This window comes from Rhinolophus hipposideros (genome assembly GCF_964194185.1).
Source record: "Rhinolophus hipposideros genome assembly, chromosome: 7".
NCBI lineage: Eukaryota > Metazoa > Chordata > Mammalia > Chiroptera > Rhinolophidae > Rhinolophus > Rhinolophus hipposideros.
Window position 1 is genome coordinate 49,134,257 of NC_138053.1, and position 18,431 is coordinate 49,152,687.

The following is an 18,431-nucleotide window of genomic DNA, read 5'->3' on the forward strand; positions in this document are numbered from 1 at the left end:
TGTTCGTTTAAGTTAGCAAAACAAACAAACAAACAAACAAACAACCCACACAACAATGAAAACACTGCAGGCCAAACAGTTTTTGTCTCAACTTCTGTCAAGCTATCTGTGCTGGCCTGGGAAGCTGCCCTCTGCTCCCTGGAAAATTACTCTTCCAGGTGGGACATTAAGACAAGGCTCTTTTTGATCCAGCTAAATACTCTCAGGAATAAGTAAGTGAGGGTTCTTCCAATAGATAAATGCTTTATACATAGAGTCAGAGAGCAGGGAATCTAGAGATCCAATACTAAAATAAATGATACTTTTGCAATTATGATCAGTATTTGAATGAAAATGGCTCTCATTCACACAGAGGCCTGGACTAAAGCTGACTGGATTTGGGTACTTTTTTGTATCCCGCCCAGTGCCCCCTTGGTGCCTGGCACATAGCAATCGCTCAGTGTGTGTATGATAAATGAATGAGTGAGTGAATGAATGATGAATGGATGGATGAAGGGCTCTTTGCCTGGCTCACAGAGAAGACTGTGTGAATTTAGGTTGAGGAACAAAGAAAAAGTCTTCTCTAGGCAATTCCTGAAAGAAAGTGAAGAAAATAAGGCTTCAGTGTTCATTTAGAGCCAAAATCACAATTAACTCAAATTTGGTCTGTTTCGTGGATGATGTTTTTTTGTTGTATGTTTTGATAAATAAGAGTTCTTAAGCACTGAACTATTAGCAGTTAGCATAGTGCGAGTAGTAGAGTAAGTGTTCAATAAACTATAGCTGTCATTTTACTTTTAATAAACTTTAGTCATCTTTTAGCTAAAAAAGAGCAGCTTGGTCAGACAGAATAAAGCTATTTTTAAGAGATTTCTGCCCCCTAGTGGATTCTTTGGAAAATTTGAAGTCTTCTGCTGTTGGGCTTGTTTCAGTTGGCTTTTCCAACTCAACAAATACTTGACTGAGGGATGGAGGGTGGGGTACGGATGGAGAGCAATATTGCACAGTCCTCATCCTCCTGGAGCTCACAGAAACCACAGGGCTGGAAGGGACTTTTCGAGAAGTTAGTTCTCAACCCCTGATTCTCAGAATTCTGGTGGGAGAGGGGTGGGAGTGGTGTAGACTTTTACGAGGATATTGTCTTAGACATTACCTATCTGCTACTATTTAGTGGATGCCATAAAATAAGCAATTAATAAATGACTATTTAGAAAAAAACCCAAAATATGGCCAACAGGTATTCACACTTAGTTGAACAACTTTGTTTTTGGATACGTATGCTCCCAACAGGAGCATTGTGGTGTTTTTGTTTTGTTTTTTTCCATTATGTATGTTTTTATTAGTTTCAGGTGTACACAGCAACGTAATAGTTGGACATTTACACCCCTCACGAAGTCATAACCCCCTCCCCCAGTCTACTACCCCTCTGACATGGTACCTATTGTGTGTTATAATGTATAAATTTGATATTACTTAGAGAGTTAAACTTAGTGAAGAGGAGACTTCTGCTCTTGATCACAGCTTTGATAAAAGAGTGAAATGAATCCTTTTTCAAGGGTACTTTGAACTGAAGCTGTGACTTTCTAGGGCAGAAGTGGGACCTGGGCTGTACCACCCATTTGGGGCACTCGACTTGGGCTCTTTGTGGAATTTCTTTTCTTCTTTTTTTAATCATTTTTTTAACTTATTTTTTCCCTCCCATTCCCCACCCCTCCCAGCAACCATCAGCTTGTTCTCTGTATCTATGGGCCTGCTTCTATTTTGTTCATTCATTAAAAAAAATCCATATATTAGTGAATACAGCACTTATTTTTCTCTGTATGACTTATTTCACTTGGTCTCTAGGTCTACCCATGTTGTTGCAAATAATATTTCATTTTTTTACAGCTGAATAATATTCCTTTGTGTGTGTACACACACACACACACACACACACACACACACACACACACACACACACCCCACATAGTCTTTACTCATTTATCTGTTGATGGACACCTACTTGATATTTTCTTAACTTTTATTCTACTCCCTCTGTCATGCAGGGTGTCATGCAGGGTCTCAGCTCCCACTCCCCACATAAGAATGCAAGATATGGTGAGGCCAAAAAGGAACACCCAAGGAGCCGTAGATAGGGGAGTCATACCACTATATTTTCGGCGGCTGCTGGGCTGGAGACACAGGAAGCAGGAGTCACACGATGAGCAATCTGCCCTCCGCTTCTCTGCCAACCAACCAACCCCTTGCTAACTGCAATCCGCTATGCTAACTGCAATTGGCACTTGCCAGCCAGCATCCACTGCTAGCGTAGCCACGGCAGTTATATTAGTGGCCAATGGCTTACGGGTTACACCTGACGGCCAACTAGCCACAGCTGATGGCCATCCGATCACAGTTGATGGCCATTTACTACCTGAGACAGCACCTTTCCACCTGAGGCCGAGCCTGGAAACTGCACTCCTGGCTCTGTCCCCACACCCTCTTATAGAAACAACACATGTGCAGAAGTTTTAGCGTAGTGTATAGGCTTTGCATGGCCCCCATTTCTGCATGTGGGTCTGATGCTTCCTGCTTCTGCCTCTGGTGACTAGAGGTTGGATGAACAGTGTCACCGGAAACACCTTCTGGAGTGGGGGGGTGTGAGGCCTGGAGGTGGTTCTGGTTCCCCGTGTGGCCCACTTGTCTTTCCCTAAGTGCAAGTCCCCTTGGCCCTGCTCCTCATGTCCTTCCTTCCTCGACTTCTCTTCTGTTTGCTCCACTCTCTTAGGATTGAGTAGAGCCCAGGCCCTGCTCTCACTCTGTCCTGCCCTCTCACTGAGCCCGCCTCCTATGTCAGCCTGACTGAGAGTCCGTCTTCACCATCGCCCCATTCAGAATCTGGGCTTACATGGCTTCAGAAGATGAGACTAGGGGCCTTCTCTTTGGTGGCTACCACCTCTACCATTGCTCTTCGGCTACTGGATGTTTGTGTGGGGATCTGGTCCTCCCTGCACAGGGTAGAGAGTCTTTTTCAGGATGGCTCCAGTGGTGTTCCTCATGATGGCCAGACTGCCATTGCAGGCTTGGCTACCTGGAGCCCTCATCTCTGCTTTCGGGTCCAGTCCATAGTTACCAACAGGTGCCCCAGCAGAGACTTCTCTCCAGTTCTCACATGTGTGGGAGTGGGCAGACACAGCCACTCCAGATCCTACCACCCCTCTGCTCCGCCAGCTTTGGGGAATTCCTTGCTCTCCTTCCTGTCTGCCTACATCTGCCTCTTGAGCAACTCCAGTTTCATTCCTTGATTAAGTCTGATCTTTCCAAACAGTATTCCTGGTGGCTATTTTAATTTTCCAGGAAGGGACCAAAACCCAACTATGATCCTACACCTTAGATCACCAGCATGTGAGGTTGTCAGAAAGTGGTGGGGCAGCGCCTTGAGACACCGATCCATCTCCCTCTCATATCGCTCTTTTTCTTAATTCTGCCATTGAGGCAGAGGGTAAACTCTGAGCTTATTGCCTCAGAGGGGAAGTGGCAGGTGCCTGCAATCTAAGCCTTAAGAAAAGTTTGGGGGAGTAAGTAAAGACTGGGAGCAGACAAAATTTCTTGGCCAAAAGCAAAGAGGAGAATGAGGCTTCCCTCCTCAGACTAAGGAAAAATTCTCCCATGCTGAGAGGGAGAGTAAAAAATGGGGAGGCGAGCCCTGGAGGGCTTCCTGCAGCCCCACAGGTGAGGGCCAGTAAAGAAATGACTGCACGGGTTCAACAGATTTGAGGGCCCAACTTGTGGTCTTTTAGCCTTAGAGATTGGGGGTGGGTGCTGACCATGGTCATGTCAGGAGAAATCTGTGTGGCAGATGCTTCCTCCTCCCAGTTTGGTACTGAGAAGGCCTCCTCGAGTCTTGATCCTGGGAGAAGAATGGAAACCCCGAGAAAGACTAAAGTAATGTTTTTCTTGAGTGTGGCAGAATGAGCTCTCAAAGTAAAAACAAGTTGAAGTTGGGAACTATAATAAAGTGGTTCTCTTGCAAACCTGAGTTCGAGGGCTGATTCATCTCGACTACATTGCTGAGGAAGTGGGTGAGGTGAGGAAAATACTTTTCATTCTTTTATGATAAGCTAAGGGATAGGCCGCAGTTACTTGTCAGTCACTTGTTCAGTCAGAAAAGGGAAGCTTCCATTCCGTAGGCCTCAGTCACCCCCAGCCCTCCAGATAAGTAGGCATGTTCAAGCATCCTTATAAGGTTTAACAGAGGGTGTTGAGGAAAGGGAGGTGTTCCTTGCCACATCCCCACATGGGCCCCAAGTCAGGGCTAGTGTGTGCCTTGGGCCTGTGGCTGGCAAATGAGGGATTTGAGAGCTGTAAGCAGGATCTCCCAGACCATTAGTTGATGCTACAGACGGTTGCTTGGTGACGCTCCTGAAGCAAGGAGAGCTGCACCCAGGTCCTTTCCGCTCTGTATGGTGACAGCCCCCATTGTTGAACTGGGCTATGTTCTAAAAAAATGGTCAGTCACTTATTTGGAGTTGAGGATACGTTTCCCCAGACTCCTCCAAAAGAAGATAATCCTATAGGTGTCAACCATCAGTGGACTGTTTTTTGTTGATTTTGTTTTTTGCTTATGAGGGCAGCTTTGGTACACAGAAAACTTTGGTTTTTGAAATTAGTGTTTAGTTAATTAAAGATATATATTGCAAAACCTTAAGTTTATAAGTTCAACTTAAAAATCTTACTACTCTCCTATATTCTCTAAATGTACAAATCTACTTATTCTATAGCAAAATTTATAAGCACTTTTCAGCTTTTCATTAATGTTTAATCCCATTTGCAAACTTAATTAAATTTCCTTAAGCATTTTAAACTGCTCAGGGTCCATCCATGTTGTTGCAAATGGCAGGATAGCCTTGTTTCTCATGGCTGAGTAGTATTTCATTGTACATATATATACATCTTTTTATCCATTCACGTGTTCATGGGCACTTAGGTTGTTTTCATATCTTCGCTATTGGAGCTAAAACTGCAATAAACATGGGAATGCCTTATCTCTTCAAAATCCCGTTTTCATTTCCTTTGGGTATGTACCCAAAGGAAATGGACTGTATGATAGACCTATTTATAATATTTTAAAGATTTTGAGGAACCTCCATTGTGGTTGGATCAACTTACATTCTTATCAACAGTGTATAAGGATTCCTTTTTCACTACATCTTTGCCAGCACCTGTTGTCTCTATTGGAGGATAACCATTCTTACAGGTGTGAGGTGATATCCCATTGTGGTTTTGATTTGCATTTCCCTGATCATCAGTGATGAACATCTATTCATATGCCTGTTTGCTATTGTGATGTCCTCTTTGGAAAAATTTAGTTCTTCTGCCCATTTATTTCTTCTGCATTTTAAAATCAAATTGCTTTTTGTTATTGAGTTACATGAGTTCTTTATATATTTTGGATATTAACCCCTTGCAAAACTATTCTCCCATTCAGTAGGTTGTCTTTTCATATTGTTAATTTTTTCTTTTGCTGTGCAGAAGCTTTTTAGTTTGATGTTGTCCCATTTGTTTTTTGCTTTTGTTGTTTGTGCTTTTTGCATCATATCCAAAAAACCATTGCCAAGACCAGTGTTGAGGAGATTCTTCCCTACATTTTCTTCTAAGAGTATTTCCCCACTTCTTAAACAAATAGTTTTCTGATAGCTTTTTATATCAGCTTCAATGATATTGAGGTGGGATGACTAGGAATAAGACAGGATAGTGGTACCCAGTTGTTGGTAAATGTTTGACAATCAGCTCTCTGGAGCCCTGATTTGTAGTGTTTGCGAATTTCTGTAGTGTAAATACTACCACCACAGCCAATTTCAAACTATCGTATTTTAACAACTGGCTCACAAAAGTCCTAAAAATTTAATGGTTGGTTCTCATGAGTTGGTATGTGCTGTCTTTAGTACACCACTGGATCTAACTTTTCTGTTTGCCCCCTGATTGCATATATAATTTTGTCTTCCCAACAATTTAATAAGCTCCCTAAGGAATGGAAATATGTTCTAGGTCTCCTGTGGGCCCCTGGTACTAGCATGGTTATAGTCAGAAAAGTATTAACTTAAGAAACTGCTTCCTGTAGATAATTAATTTCTTGGAGCAACTGCACAACTAACAGCAGTTAACTGCACAACTAAAAAATGGGGAGACTGCCTCCTCCTTTTACCAGGCTCAGGGAAGCAGTGTAGGGGAGAGTAAGAGCTATAGGGCGGTTTTGATAAGGACACCAGGGTCACTGAAAGCCAGATCAAGATACTAAAAGAATTCAGCTCAGAGTCCCATCCAGATCTGATCATCCAACACACTTTCCTCTCAGAGATTAGTGTATTTCATGTACAGGCTCTGGTATGTACTTCAGTGATTAGAATGAAATCCCTCAAGAAGAAGATATCTAGCCTTCCTCACAGACTGCCTGGTAAAGTACCAAGGACTCTGGAGAGAGGACATTAAAATAGCTCTAACATTATAACCTAACTGTACCACAGAGTGGGTGGATGACCCAGTGGACTAGAAAGCTCCCGCAGGTCCTAAGGGCTCAGGAAACAACCTTTCAATGAGACACAAAAAAATGAGGAAACGGAGGAAGACTGAGAGATCGCAATCTCCAACCAAATGAATTTACTTCTCCTTTCCGGTCTTGTTTTTTGAATTGGGAAAGATTTGTAGATGTGGAACAACAAGTTGAAAAGGCCTGTGACAGCAATATGGCCCAGAAATCCTTGGAAGGCAGCTCCTGTTGCACGGATCTCTCTAGGAGACTACATAGTGTCAGCAGAGGGAACAATTGTTGGACAGGCTTGAGTTCTGTACACTCATTGAAGACATGGACGTAAGAGATCATAGGTCCTGAATTATGAGGCAACATACACCTCTAGGCTTTACATGTGAGGGGGAGTTGTTCTGATATATTGGCCATGCCTATGCCATTGTATTTTCTGACTATTGAAATTATGATAAAACCGGTGAGTGTTTATCTTTTATTTATGATTTCAGATATTTCCAGGAATTCTGGAATAGGAGAACATTACTACCTAGCACTATCCTTTGAAACAAAATTCTTAGGGAATTTATAAAAATGTGCCTGGATTTTTGCCTTAGAAATGGAATGGAAGAAAGGTTAGTGCACAAATTAGGCAAGTTTCTGTCTTGTACATATCGCAGTGCTACTGATAGCGCCTCACTATAATTAGAGCATATGTGTGAGCAGCTTTTTTAAGTTGTAGGAAGGCTTATATGATCCATCTACACTATTGTCCTCGTGACTTAAGTGGCATTCATCCATCCATTCATCCAGCAAATATTTACTGGATATCTACTACATGCCAGGTACAGTCAGTCCTTTGTATCCACAAGTTCTGCATCCATGGATTCAACCAAACACAGAGAAAATATTTGGGGGAAAAATGTAGTTGCCGATATATACTATGTAGTTAGGCCTACGATGGTCAGGGCTATACTGAACATGTACCAACATTTTTTTCTTGTCACTATTCCTCAAACGATGCAGTATAACAACTACTTACATGGCATTTACATTGTATTAGATATTATAAGTAGAGATGATTTAAAGACTGTGGGAGAATGTGTGTAGGTTACATGCAAATAATATGTCATTTTATATAAGGGACTTGAATATTCTTGTATTTGGGTATCTATCTGCAGGGGGTCCTAGAACCAATCCCCCATGGATACCAAGAAATGACTACTATGCTAGGCATTTGGGGATACTGATTGTAGTAGACCTGGTCCTTTTTGTTCAATAAGCCTACATTCCACTAGGGGGAGCCAAATATATAAGTAAGCATAATGTTGAAGGTACTGGGATAAAATCCCTGCGCAGGTGTGTGGGGTGGTGGTGGAGGGTATCAAAAAATTAGGCAAATACACCCCAGGATTGGTCAGAAAAAGTCTTCATAGTGAAGGTGCCCTTGAGTACGTGTTTCCGAGGGTCCTTATCCAGAATAAGGAGGCTGCTCAGGTGAGCATGGAACTGTTCGTTTTTTGTGTAAAGCCAACTGGAGTGACCAAAGATGAGACCTTGGGCTTGGGCCTTGCGATTCAGGCACATGCTCAATCTCACTGACTGACCCAGTCTGAGGTAAAAAGATCTCTCTGTAAGTCCAACGTGGATACCTTAGAGGACAACATGCATACCAGCAAAGCCTGAGCCACCCGGGTGTAAGTGATGTGTGAGCTGGTTTTTAGAAATTATCTCTTCTTTATTGCCACATTCATATAAAAAGTTTGATATATTTGAGCTGGTAAAAGAAAGCCACCGTGTATATAATGAAAGTTAAAAAATATATGGCTTTACTGTTTGGAAAAGCAGTTACCAATTGCTTCTTGGGCTTAATTATCCAGGCGATCAAAATTCTGGGTTTGAAATTCTTGAAAGTCCTCTGGGATGGTGTCTACGAACAAGAAGCACAGGTGGGGTTAGTAAGGCTCCTTATCCTCTGGAATCCTGGTCCACCTTCCCTGTGCAGGCCTCCTGTAGGGGTCACCGTCAGCCTGCCCTACAGGCTCCAAAAGGCCCTGCTGCCATTTTCTACTGCAGGCAGCTTTGCAAATTGTTGGCGTGAAGCCCAGGAGTGCTCATTCACAGGCCTAACGACAATTAGCAGGCAGCGTACATTTGAAGTCTGAGTATGTTTGAACTATATGAAAATAAAGGCTGCCTGAAAATGAAACCTGACTGAATTTCTCACTGAACCTCAAATCCTAAGCCAAGCAGTTAAATTCTATCTGTCTCAATTTCCTCATCTATCAAATAGGAAAAATGAAGTAACAATGACCTTTTACTTCAATTACACAGGGACTATCAAGTTTTAGTGAATATGTAGCATGAGGTTGGGGCTTTTGGGAAGAAAGTGTGCTATAAAAATAAGGTGGCATTATTTGATTAATTTTGGTAATAATATTGTATAGTAACAAGAATATACATTACCATTACAGCGATACTTGAGGTTGGACCAAATGATGTTTTCTTGGGAGAAGCAGAACACACCAAGCCGGCCTCCACGCATGGTGGTGTCTATGGTGACTCCAGAGTCAGCCACTAGCTCGGAGCCTTCATAAAACCGCACTCTGCAGACAACACAGCCCGAGTGGGTGTCCATGAAACTCAAACCAAGGTAAGGGTGAAGTGCCCATCGTGAGACCCAGGGGTCCCACTTCATATACACCTGTGTCTTTGCTCTGTTTCCTACTCTGCTTTTCACAGACTGAACTGTGCTCTAGCTGTTCCCCCTTCCCTACTAGATCGGAAGTTCCATGCGATCAGGGATCATGTGTCCATGCCCTCCCATCTTCTGTCTCTCCAGAAGCCTAACAAGATGTTGGTCAAACTCGATGGGTACGTGCTAATGAGTTACAGAGAAACCACAATATGACCCAGGGCCAAGAAACTTTGTGACTTCATTGTCCTGTGAGTTACCTTGGCGAGACATCATGCCTAAAAATCACTGCTTTTCTTTAGGGCTGATGGATACCATTTGGTGGAATTTCTGAGCAATGATTTTCATTAGGAGCAACAGCACTCCCTAAAACAGGGTTTTAGACATCTGTGGGGGCCTTTGTGGCTGTCACTGTGGCATTGACAGAAGCTAGGGATGGCTTACAAGGCCCAGGAGAGAATAATCAAAACTTGTCCTGTATCCCAGATACTTTTGGAATGTTCCTCCAGACACTTGGGTAGGTGTCATTACCTGGGCCTAGAATCTAACTCCCTTTTACTTGTGACCATGTATTGATTTTTTTTTTGTATTGTTTTAATATGAACTGAATTTTCCAGGGTACACTGAGGAACTGTTGAGTACTTTATTCTGTTTGAAAATGAAAAGCTATTTGCTATTGTAGAAATTCACATTACTGTTGGAAACACCACTGTAGTAGTTAAGTCACCAACACACAAACCTGTATTAGAATGTTACCTTCCCAGTAATTTCAGGGATAGGTGCAAATGTCTATTTCACTCTGTGTTTTGGTGTGGTTGTGTCCAAGCACTTACAGGATTGTGTTATGAAGTATTCTTATTTCTCTATTGTTAGGGATCAGATTGATTTCCTAAAATTCCATGGGCAGATAGGTTATATTTTCTCTGATTTCATTTTGGGATAGAAGAGAGGGCATTTAATAGCTGTTATAAAAAAGGGGCATTGGGCTTAACAGGGCTGAGAACATGATTAGGTTACAGGGAGACCAACAGTACATTCTATGTAAAGGCTCAAAGAAGAAAATACGAATTAGCCCTCATGATTTGTTTTCCACTAGGTTGCTTTCCTCCTCTGGTCAGGAGAATGCTATCAGTACTCCTTCGTAAATGCACTCCATAAACTGGCGTGGGTGTTGATCTGCAAGTGTGAGGAAGGAGAAAGCAAGTACACTGTCTAAATTTCAAAGAAAGATGTCGTCCCAAGCCATCCTACCTTCTAAGAATAGTTTTTTGGTTTCTTTTCAATAGTCCTATAGGGATATCAGGCAGTTTACATGGACTTCCATGAAGATCGTTTCATGCTGCATGTGGTACATGCCAGGCATTGTGCCAGGCGCGGTGTAGGCCAAGATAAAATAAGACACAGGCACTGCCCGCACGGAGTTTATGGTCCAGGAGGGAAGACGGAGTCTAAAGGCCTCATTGTAGTGTGAAATACTCATGAAGAAGCAATCATACAGGGCCCAGAGATATCACAAGGAAGGAGGTATGTGTGGAGGGGAGACTCAGGCACATCTCACCTCAACCTCACACGGGTCAGCATGTCCACTCTCAGGCTTCTCTGAAGAATATGGCAGGAGGGGATCACCATGCAGGGGCATCAGCCCCCCGACCATGTCCTTCTACTGCCCGTCTGGCCCTAATGTCTAGGTGGTCAGTCTGAGCCTGGGTGTCTTCCTCCCCGTTTTCTGTGAGCGGTAGCCAGAAGTCTTGGCATACCCTTGAAGGCTATCCTGGGTCAGGCCTGCTCAGGGGAACGAAGGCTCTGAGATGCAAAATGAGGCTGTGCTTTGCTCACGTGCAAGGTGAGGAGCTGGGTCGTCCACCTACCTGATGTAGCCCACCTGGGGCCTGTGCTGCAGGAACCAGCGGTAGGACACCTTGTCCTTCCAGCCCACATTCCTGGAGTCCTTCCACAGCAGCCTGACCTGGTCGCTGGTGTCCCCGGTGTGCCACAGAGAGTTACGGAGATGCTCTCCTGGACCTGTCTTAGACTTAACAGCCTAGACAACGAGTGACACAAGCAAGGTTTTAGGATAGAGTGCACAGTCCACCTTTCCTGGTTATCCGGGGCAGTGATGAGGAGGTGAATTCCTGAGTACAATCTGGCTGCCTTGGATTTGGACAAAAGCATAAACACTTAGATGCCATTTCTATTGAGGTGACCTCAACCCTTTAATAATCAGCACCGGCCAATATTCTACTACCCCATTCCTACTAAAATCCATTGTTCTGCACATTCGCTCAACAAGGACTCTAAAATCTGCCTTTTCTCCCAGTGGGAGTGACAGAGGCAGCGTCTCAGCCCTCTGGTACATAGTTGGCCCCATCAAGAAAACAGATCAGCCAGTTTCCAACAGTGTGCCTGAGCTGTACCCCAAATCTTCCCCACCTTTTGGGCCCTACTCAGGCCGATGGTCTCACCACTAGAGTCACTGAGAGGTTAGAGTGCAGCTTGTACGGAAGAATGAAGGAAAGGGCCCGGGTGGGCTCTGGAGTTCCCTGACTTGAATCTTACCATGAATGCAACCATTTCTTAGGTGACCTAAATACCATGAGGGACAACACAGAATCTTAAAGGAGGGTGAAGGACCCAGAAGAAAGGGAGATGAGTGACCTCAAACCGCCGATACCTTAAGCTGAATGCCAGGTTCTGCAACAGCTCGGAAGGGGGTGGCTTGCCAATACGTCTGCTCTGTCTGCTTCCACATGACCACGTAGAAGCTGGAGCTATCTTGGTAACCAAAGATAAAGCCAGCATAGTCATCATCCGTCTGGGTATTTACGTGGAAGGTCCCTTCGAAGTCAACTCCATTAAAAGCCGTGTATCCTGCAGCGACCAGAATAAGATTAAAACAGCAGACAAAGCCACATATAAAACCATATATAGAATTCACTCTATCCAGCTATTCAAGTAGTAACTGAGGTACTGGACATACCCACTGCCAGGCCGGGGTCACTGTTCATGGTCTGCACAATCTCCATGCCCTGCAGAGAGAGTGGAAGGAGTTAAGAACAATCTTCTAGGGGACAGAGTGAGCTCGAGGAAGCCCAGGACCTCAGACGTCACCGGTGAGCATTGTTCTACCTTGTTATGTGCTCACAGCTGACTAGAAATCATGGTAAAATTGTCACTTAAGAAAATTTAATAAAGCCTTCACTGGAGAACATACATACACCTCTAACAAATGTCTGTCGAGGTGATGCTGGAAAATCTACTAAGCCTCCCTGTGCCTTCCTTCTTTAGGTACACAATGAGGACACAGGGAAGGCAGTCTCCTAGAGGAAGTAGGGGCATGGCACTAGGGTCGGACTGCCTGGGTCCCCATTCCAGGAATCTCAGCCACTTACCTGCATCGTTACCATGAGAATCATTAAAGCTTTATATATATATATATATTCATTATATGTAAAATGGGGCTAATAAAAGTACTTTATCATAGGGCTATTGTGAGGAATAAATGTGATCTGGAACAGTGCCTGGCAGTCTGTACCCTCTAAATGTCACCTACTCCTCTCAGAGGCCCAGTCTGTGTTGAGAGGCAAAGCTGAGATGTTGTCAATTAGGTGGCACTCACCTGGTTCAGGACCACCCAGTTGGGATCAATCTGGGCATCCCCTTCAGGGTCCAGGACCACGGTCTGGTAGGCCCTGAAGTCGGTCAGAGTGATTTCCGCATTCTCCGGGCACACATCTATCCGATCGATGACCTGGTCCTGGTCAAAGTCTGTCTCACAGATGTCTCCCACACCGTCATCTGAATGGGGTGAAAGGGTGAGTGGAGCCTGATAATGCCTACACCCACCACTACCCCTTGACAGAGAAAGGGGGCTAGACAAGAGCAAGCCCAAGTTCCACCTGCGGGCTATGGTTTTCAGCCCATGTGGGCAGAGGAGCCCTGACATCCACCATGTCTGAGCCTGCCCGGACCCACCTGGAGGCCTTGTGGGGACTTGGAGAACCCCACTGTATATAAGCAAACGAAATTCCTGGGGAAAAAGTAGAGGGCAACTGTTCAAAACTGACCTTACAGGAAACCCTGGGTGTCCTCTGAGAACAGTGGGGTTTACCAACTGGAGGATCTTAAGCCTGACCTTACATAAACAAATGTCTATAGCACTTTCTAGAGTACAACAAAACAGCAGGGAAATTACTGTCACCAGAATTCTCTCTAAGATCATAATTTCTGGGGGTTCTTCAACTGAATCTGGCCCATGCTGTGTTTTGCGCTGCTGACTTGATGGTATTGAAATATTTGAATTTGCACAGCTGTGGATGGGCGTGCCCTCACCAACGCCCACAGTGCTCCCCGCTCTGCTGTCTCATTTCTAGTCAGTGCACCCCTTTCCTTATTGGCCTGGCCCCTGCGGGCATCTGAGTTTGTGAACCCTCTGAAGGCATGTGCTGCTGTGCCTCTCTCTCACCTGCTCCTTTTCTACAACTCTGGGTGAAAGGAGCAAGCAAGATGGCGGAGCAGCTCTCCAAGCCCCTCGAATGGCTTCCCCGCCCCACGTTATCTCATCCTAGGGCTGCTCAGAAGCAGCAAAGCAGCTTTTCTCTGACGGAGTTGGAGACTGGCGTCTATCAGACATCTAATGTCCACCAGCTGTGGCTACTCAGAGAAGGTGGGGTCCTGGGGGTTATCACGTTCTGCCTGGCCGAAGGGAGCCGAGGGGTCCCATGCAGCCCTGGGCTGAGTCCACTTACTGTTGCTGTCCTCTTGGGCCGGGTTGGGGACCAGCCGGCAGTTGTCCGGTCCAGGGGGTACCAGGTCTGGAATGCCGTCGTTGTCATCGTCATCGTCACATTCGTCACCAATGCCATCCTTATCGGTGTCCAGCTGGGCACTATTAATGACGTTGGGGCAGTTGTCTGTACTGTCCTGGTGCCCATCTCCATCACTGTGGGAGAAAGGAGAGGTAGTTTGCATCACCGGTCAGTAGAGGGCAGTGAGAGTCCCACTCTGAGGAAGGAGAATTTGGGTTTGGGGTTTTAACCAGGCTTGGTCTTTTATCAAACCTATGTGTCTTTAGATAAGGCTGTCCTGTGGGTCTCCCAAACCATTTTCTCACTTCCTGCACCTCATGAAATAATAGATCACTTCCTACTCAGGGAGATAAGGGTCAAGTTTGTGATTTTGTGACCAGATGGTCCTATCCGTCCCTGGAGACTACTAGCTCATCCTCAACTAAGAGAATGTGCCAAGGGCTCAAAGCGATGGGCAGTGGAGCCAGACTGCTCAGCCCCTTAACAGCATGTGGTCCCAGGCAGGATAGTGGACCCCTCTATGACTCAGTGTCTTCATCTGTAAAACGGGAATAATAACAGAGCCTACCTCAGAAGGTTCTTATGAAGATTAAATGATTAGAATTTTGCATATTCAATTTTAATATAGGAAAAAGCACTTCTAAGTGCCGGGTCTTAGGAAGCCCTACAATGTTTTCTGTTACCTTCACAATGCCTGGCCAGTAGACCCAAGAAGGATCAGATGTGAATGGCAAAGAGAGTAGGGCAGCCCCTTCCCTGAGACGTAAGCATGTAGGGTGGACTCAAGTCCTGGTCTAAAGCACTTCTCAGAACGTCTCTCTGCCTACCTGACTTTTTTTCTTTCCAGGCTTAATGCCCCGTCCCCAGCTTTCCCTGAGTTGTTGGAGACAACCCATAGCTATTCTGGATCTTAACAGATATTCTTTTCACCCCGCTCCAACCAGGGCCTATTCTGGGGTGGGAACTGCTCCTATACTGTCTAAGATGGGACAGAGCAGAGAAGCCAGGGACCAGGCCATGCCCTTCAGGCCATGCTTCCCAGATGGGTTCCAAAGAAAGTGAGGCCAACCTGGACAAGCAGAAGATGACATGGCTCAAACAGTGGAATTCCTGTGCCTGTAGCAGGGCTGCCTTTTACATCATAAGATTGAGCTATTTCCATTAGCAGCCATTCTATATAGCCATGAACATTTTAATGCAACAATCAGCTTTCCTTGTCCTCCTCCCCAAGGGTCAAGATGGTGGGAGTTAAAACGTAGCAACATGAGTCATTTATTTTATGCAAATATCTAGAGGCTGGTGGGATGGGATATTTTAGAAATTACTTCAGTGGCACTCAGAGTGCAAGATGACCTGCCATCGGGAACATTCTTGATGGACGTCATTTAAGGAAGTTGTCAGGGTGCCAGTCCCACCTTCCACTCAAGAACGGAGACAGCCTATGTCCGCCTCTGTCACTGACTTGCCTCTCCTCATGCTGTAATAACAATATCAGCCACCATTCCCTGCACGTCAGCTGAGGACCAGCACTGTGTGGGGAGCTTTACCTACATTATCTCTCATTTTCATCATAACCTGTGAGACACAATTATCTCTACTTTGTCGATGAAGAAGTTGAGACTTTGAGAGATTGAGAAGTGTGTCTAAGTTTACTTAGCTTGCACGTGCGCTGCAGCACAGACAGAACACAGGACAGAATGGGACTTCATAGGAGCTGCCCTTGAGCAAGGTTTGGCTCGAGAACACTGTTTGCAGGGCAGCCTCAGAGAGGTTGAGAAGGGAAGCTGTGTTTCTTCCTGCTTTGCTTTTTCGAATCCTTTCCCTCTCTCTGTTCCCCTCCTCCCCACATCAGGATTCCCTATGGAGAGGAAACGGTTTAGAGCCTTGGACTGCAGGAGCCTCTAGGGCAGAACTGCACCTGTATACATTTTGGGTGATGTTCTTACAGCCTGTGATCCAGCCCTGTGTTCTGACCTAGGACTCCATCCATACGGGGCTAGGAGGGTTGAGAAAGTTCATTTGCACAGAACAAATCTACTCAAATAAGGGAAACTGCATGAAAAATTTCAGGAACAATGAAATAATAGTGATCCCTCAGCAAACTGACGGTTTTCTATTTTGGAATGATGGTTATGCTTTCCTGAGGTGAGAGAATATAATAGTAGAAGAGCTAATATCTACTGAGCGCTATCTACGTAACAGAAACTGTAATATGTACTTTTCATAAATTCAATGCTCACACTAGCTACATTCCATCCCTATTTTACAGATGAGAAAACTGAGTCAGAAACCTGAGGCACAGAGAGATTAGATGACTTGCCTAAATTTCAACAGTCTGTAACTGAAGGAGCTGGGGTTTATATCTAGCTGTGTCATTCCAGAGCCCATCTCTCCGAAGCATGATGCTATACTGCCTCTCCTGGAACAGAAGCTCCCTTGCTAGAGTGCCTACTGGCCTCTCCTGATACCATCACTCTGCTATACAGAATTTTCAGGGAGGTGTGATGACCTGAGGCAGGGCTACTGTCCCACCAACAGCTCAATCTACCCAGAGAGGTCCCAAAGCATGGTAGCAGCTGAAAGCTCTGAAAGATAAAACTCTCCAGATGTTTCATCTGGCCCTATGCAGCTGGGAGATGGGCCATACCTGTCCTGATTGGTGTCACAGGAGTCCCCAACCAGATCGTTATCCACATCGGACTGCAAACAGAACAGAACGTGTTATCACTGGGCCTGCATGCACAGAATGTTCCAGAGAAGGCAGACCTGGCCCCTCATCACTGGATCTCAGGAATTATTTCTCTAGAATTGGGATGGCACAAAACTTGAAAAGGATACCACCGTATTGGTGTAGGCACAATGCTGAATTTTCAGAAAAGCCTTCCAAAATATCAAGCTACACGGATGGGCTGCCTACACACCAGATGAGCTGATTGTAAAAGGGCACTGGGGCAGCCTGGTGGCAGGTGGAGGCGTGGAACTCTGGCACAGGTTGGAAGGGAGACAGCCTATTGGAGGCATGGATGGGGACGAGGCAAACTGATTTTGCTTTGCTTCTGTGTTTTGGAATTGAGCCAGAGTGGAAATGAGTCAGAGGGCAGCAATGATTCTCCTCTCTCAGGGCTTTAAAAATACATGACATATCATCCCCAATTATCCCGACCGGAAGGAGTGAGAAGGCAAACAATATGTCGCTGACTGAACTTAATCTGAAATGTCCATACATAGGCTGTGTAGGGGGTTTGGGAAAAGGAACACGAGGCTCCCAGTGGTTAATTCTGTGTTAACATTTTCCTTTGAGCAGAAAAAAACTTGTTTGGGGCATCGTTAATCTCATAGGCACTCTACAGCCTGTGAGATCAGTTCAGAAGGCCTCAGATCTCCTGTAATGTTCTTCCTATCACCTCCAGCCCTCAAGTGTGCAATTTCCCCACCTCTGCTCTAGCAGGTATATGGCCACAGCAGAGAACTGAGCTGGAGGGCACTGCTGTGTTTTGTTTGACACTGGTCTGATATGAGTCTCTACATTGGAGAGGCCAGCCTAGAGTTTGAGTTTCCCTGGATCCTACGAACCTGGTTAGGATTGCTGACATCAGGACAACTGTCACAGGCATCCCCCACGCCGTCACCGTCCTTGTCCCGTTGGTCACGATTGGGAACTTTTTGGCAGTTGTCCAGAATGTTTTTTATTCCTAGGAGAAAGGAATGCTTTCCTGAGTCAGGTGAACCTCACAGACAGGTCTGGAACACACTTCTAGGGTCTGTAGAGATCAGGCCTATACACAGGTAAGTGGTGAGTGACATCTGCCTGGGCCATTCTCAGGGAGCCACTATCTTTTCCAGCAGTTATCTGGAGGTAACGTCAAAGGATGGATTCTGGGAGACTTAAAAATGAACAGTGATCTGAGGAATTTATCGAATGAGTTATAATTTATCCAAGATATCAAGGGTTATCACTGCCACTTGATGAGGAGATAATGGGGGTTAGGTGGGCTGACCCCGAAGAGGGAGGAGCTTGTGGGTGTATGCTAGGCCTGGGACCCCAGGGGTATGCTGGATTCAGGCCCATCGTGCCCCTCTCTTTTCAGCTTCCCGCCCACTCAGTGGTGGCGGGAGTGGTATTTACATTGTAGAAACTGGCAAATGCTACAACTTGGGGTTTGTTTTGTTTGTTTGGTTGAGCTTGTTTACCAGCTCATTATTGGATCTGGGACATTAGTTTGGCTTGTAGAGGGTGAGGTCATGTTTTAGGAAGGTATAGATGTTCTAGATTTGTGTGTGTGTGTGTGTGTGTGTGTGTGTGTGTGTAGGAGGGGGGTGTATTTCTAAAAGGATTTTCCTTCCAGGGCCTGTGATATGATAGTTTTTCAGAGACTATCAGATCCAGCCTATAGTCTGCTGATAGTCACGTGTGTGTTATGAAAGCTGTACAGGAACAACTGTCCTTCCTCAA

General features: G+C 45.2%; 1 protein-coding gene across 2 annotated transcripts in view; it reads right to left on the minus strand.

Annotated features, from left to right (window-relative positions):
- Positions 1-6,961: 6,961 nt before the first annotated feature.
- Positions 6,962-18,431, minus strand: part of THBS4 (thrombospondin 4) — a 182,018-nt gene continuing 170,548 nt past the window's right edge. For both annotated transcript variants that reach the window (XM_081053430.1, XM_081053429.1), the window contains 9 exons: positions 17,552-17,670; positions 16,626-16,678; positions 13,919-14,112; positions 12,790-12,968; positions 12,151-12,199; positions 11,845-12,041; positions 11,042-11,214; positions 8,945-9,084; positions 6,962-8,408 (listed from right to left, as the gene is read on the minus strand). In XM_081053430.1, the coding sequence (XP_080909556.1) occupies positions 8,347-8,408; positions 8,945-9,084; positions 11,042-11,214; positions 11,845-12,041; positions 12,151-12,199; positions 12,790-12,968; positions 13,919-14,112; positions 16,626-16,678; positions 17,552-17,670 (1,166 nt within the window). In that variant the 3' untranslated portion in view covers positions 6,962-8,346. The remainder of the gene's footprint in view (positions 8,409-8,944; positions 9,085-11,041; positions 11,215-11,844; positions 12,042-12,150; positions 12,200-12,789; positions 12,969-13,918; positions 14,113-16,625; positions 16,679-17,551; positions 17,671-18,431) is intronic.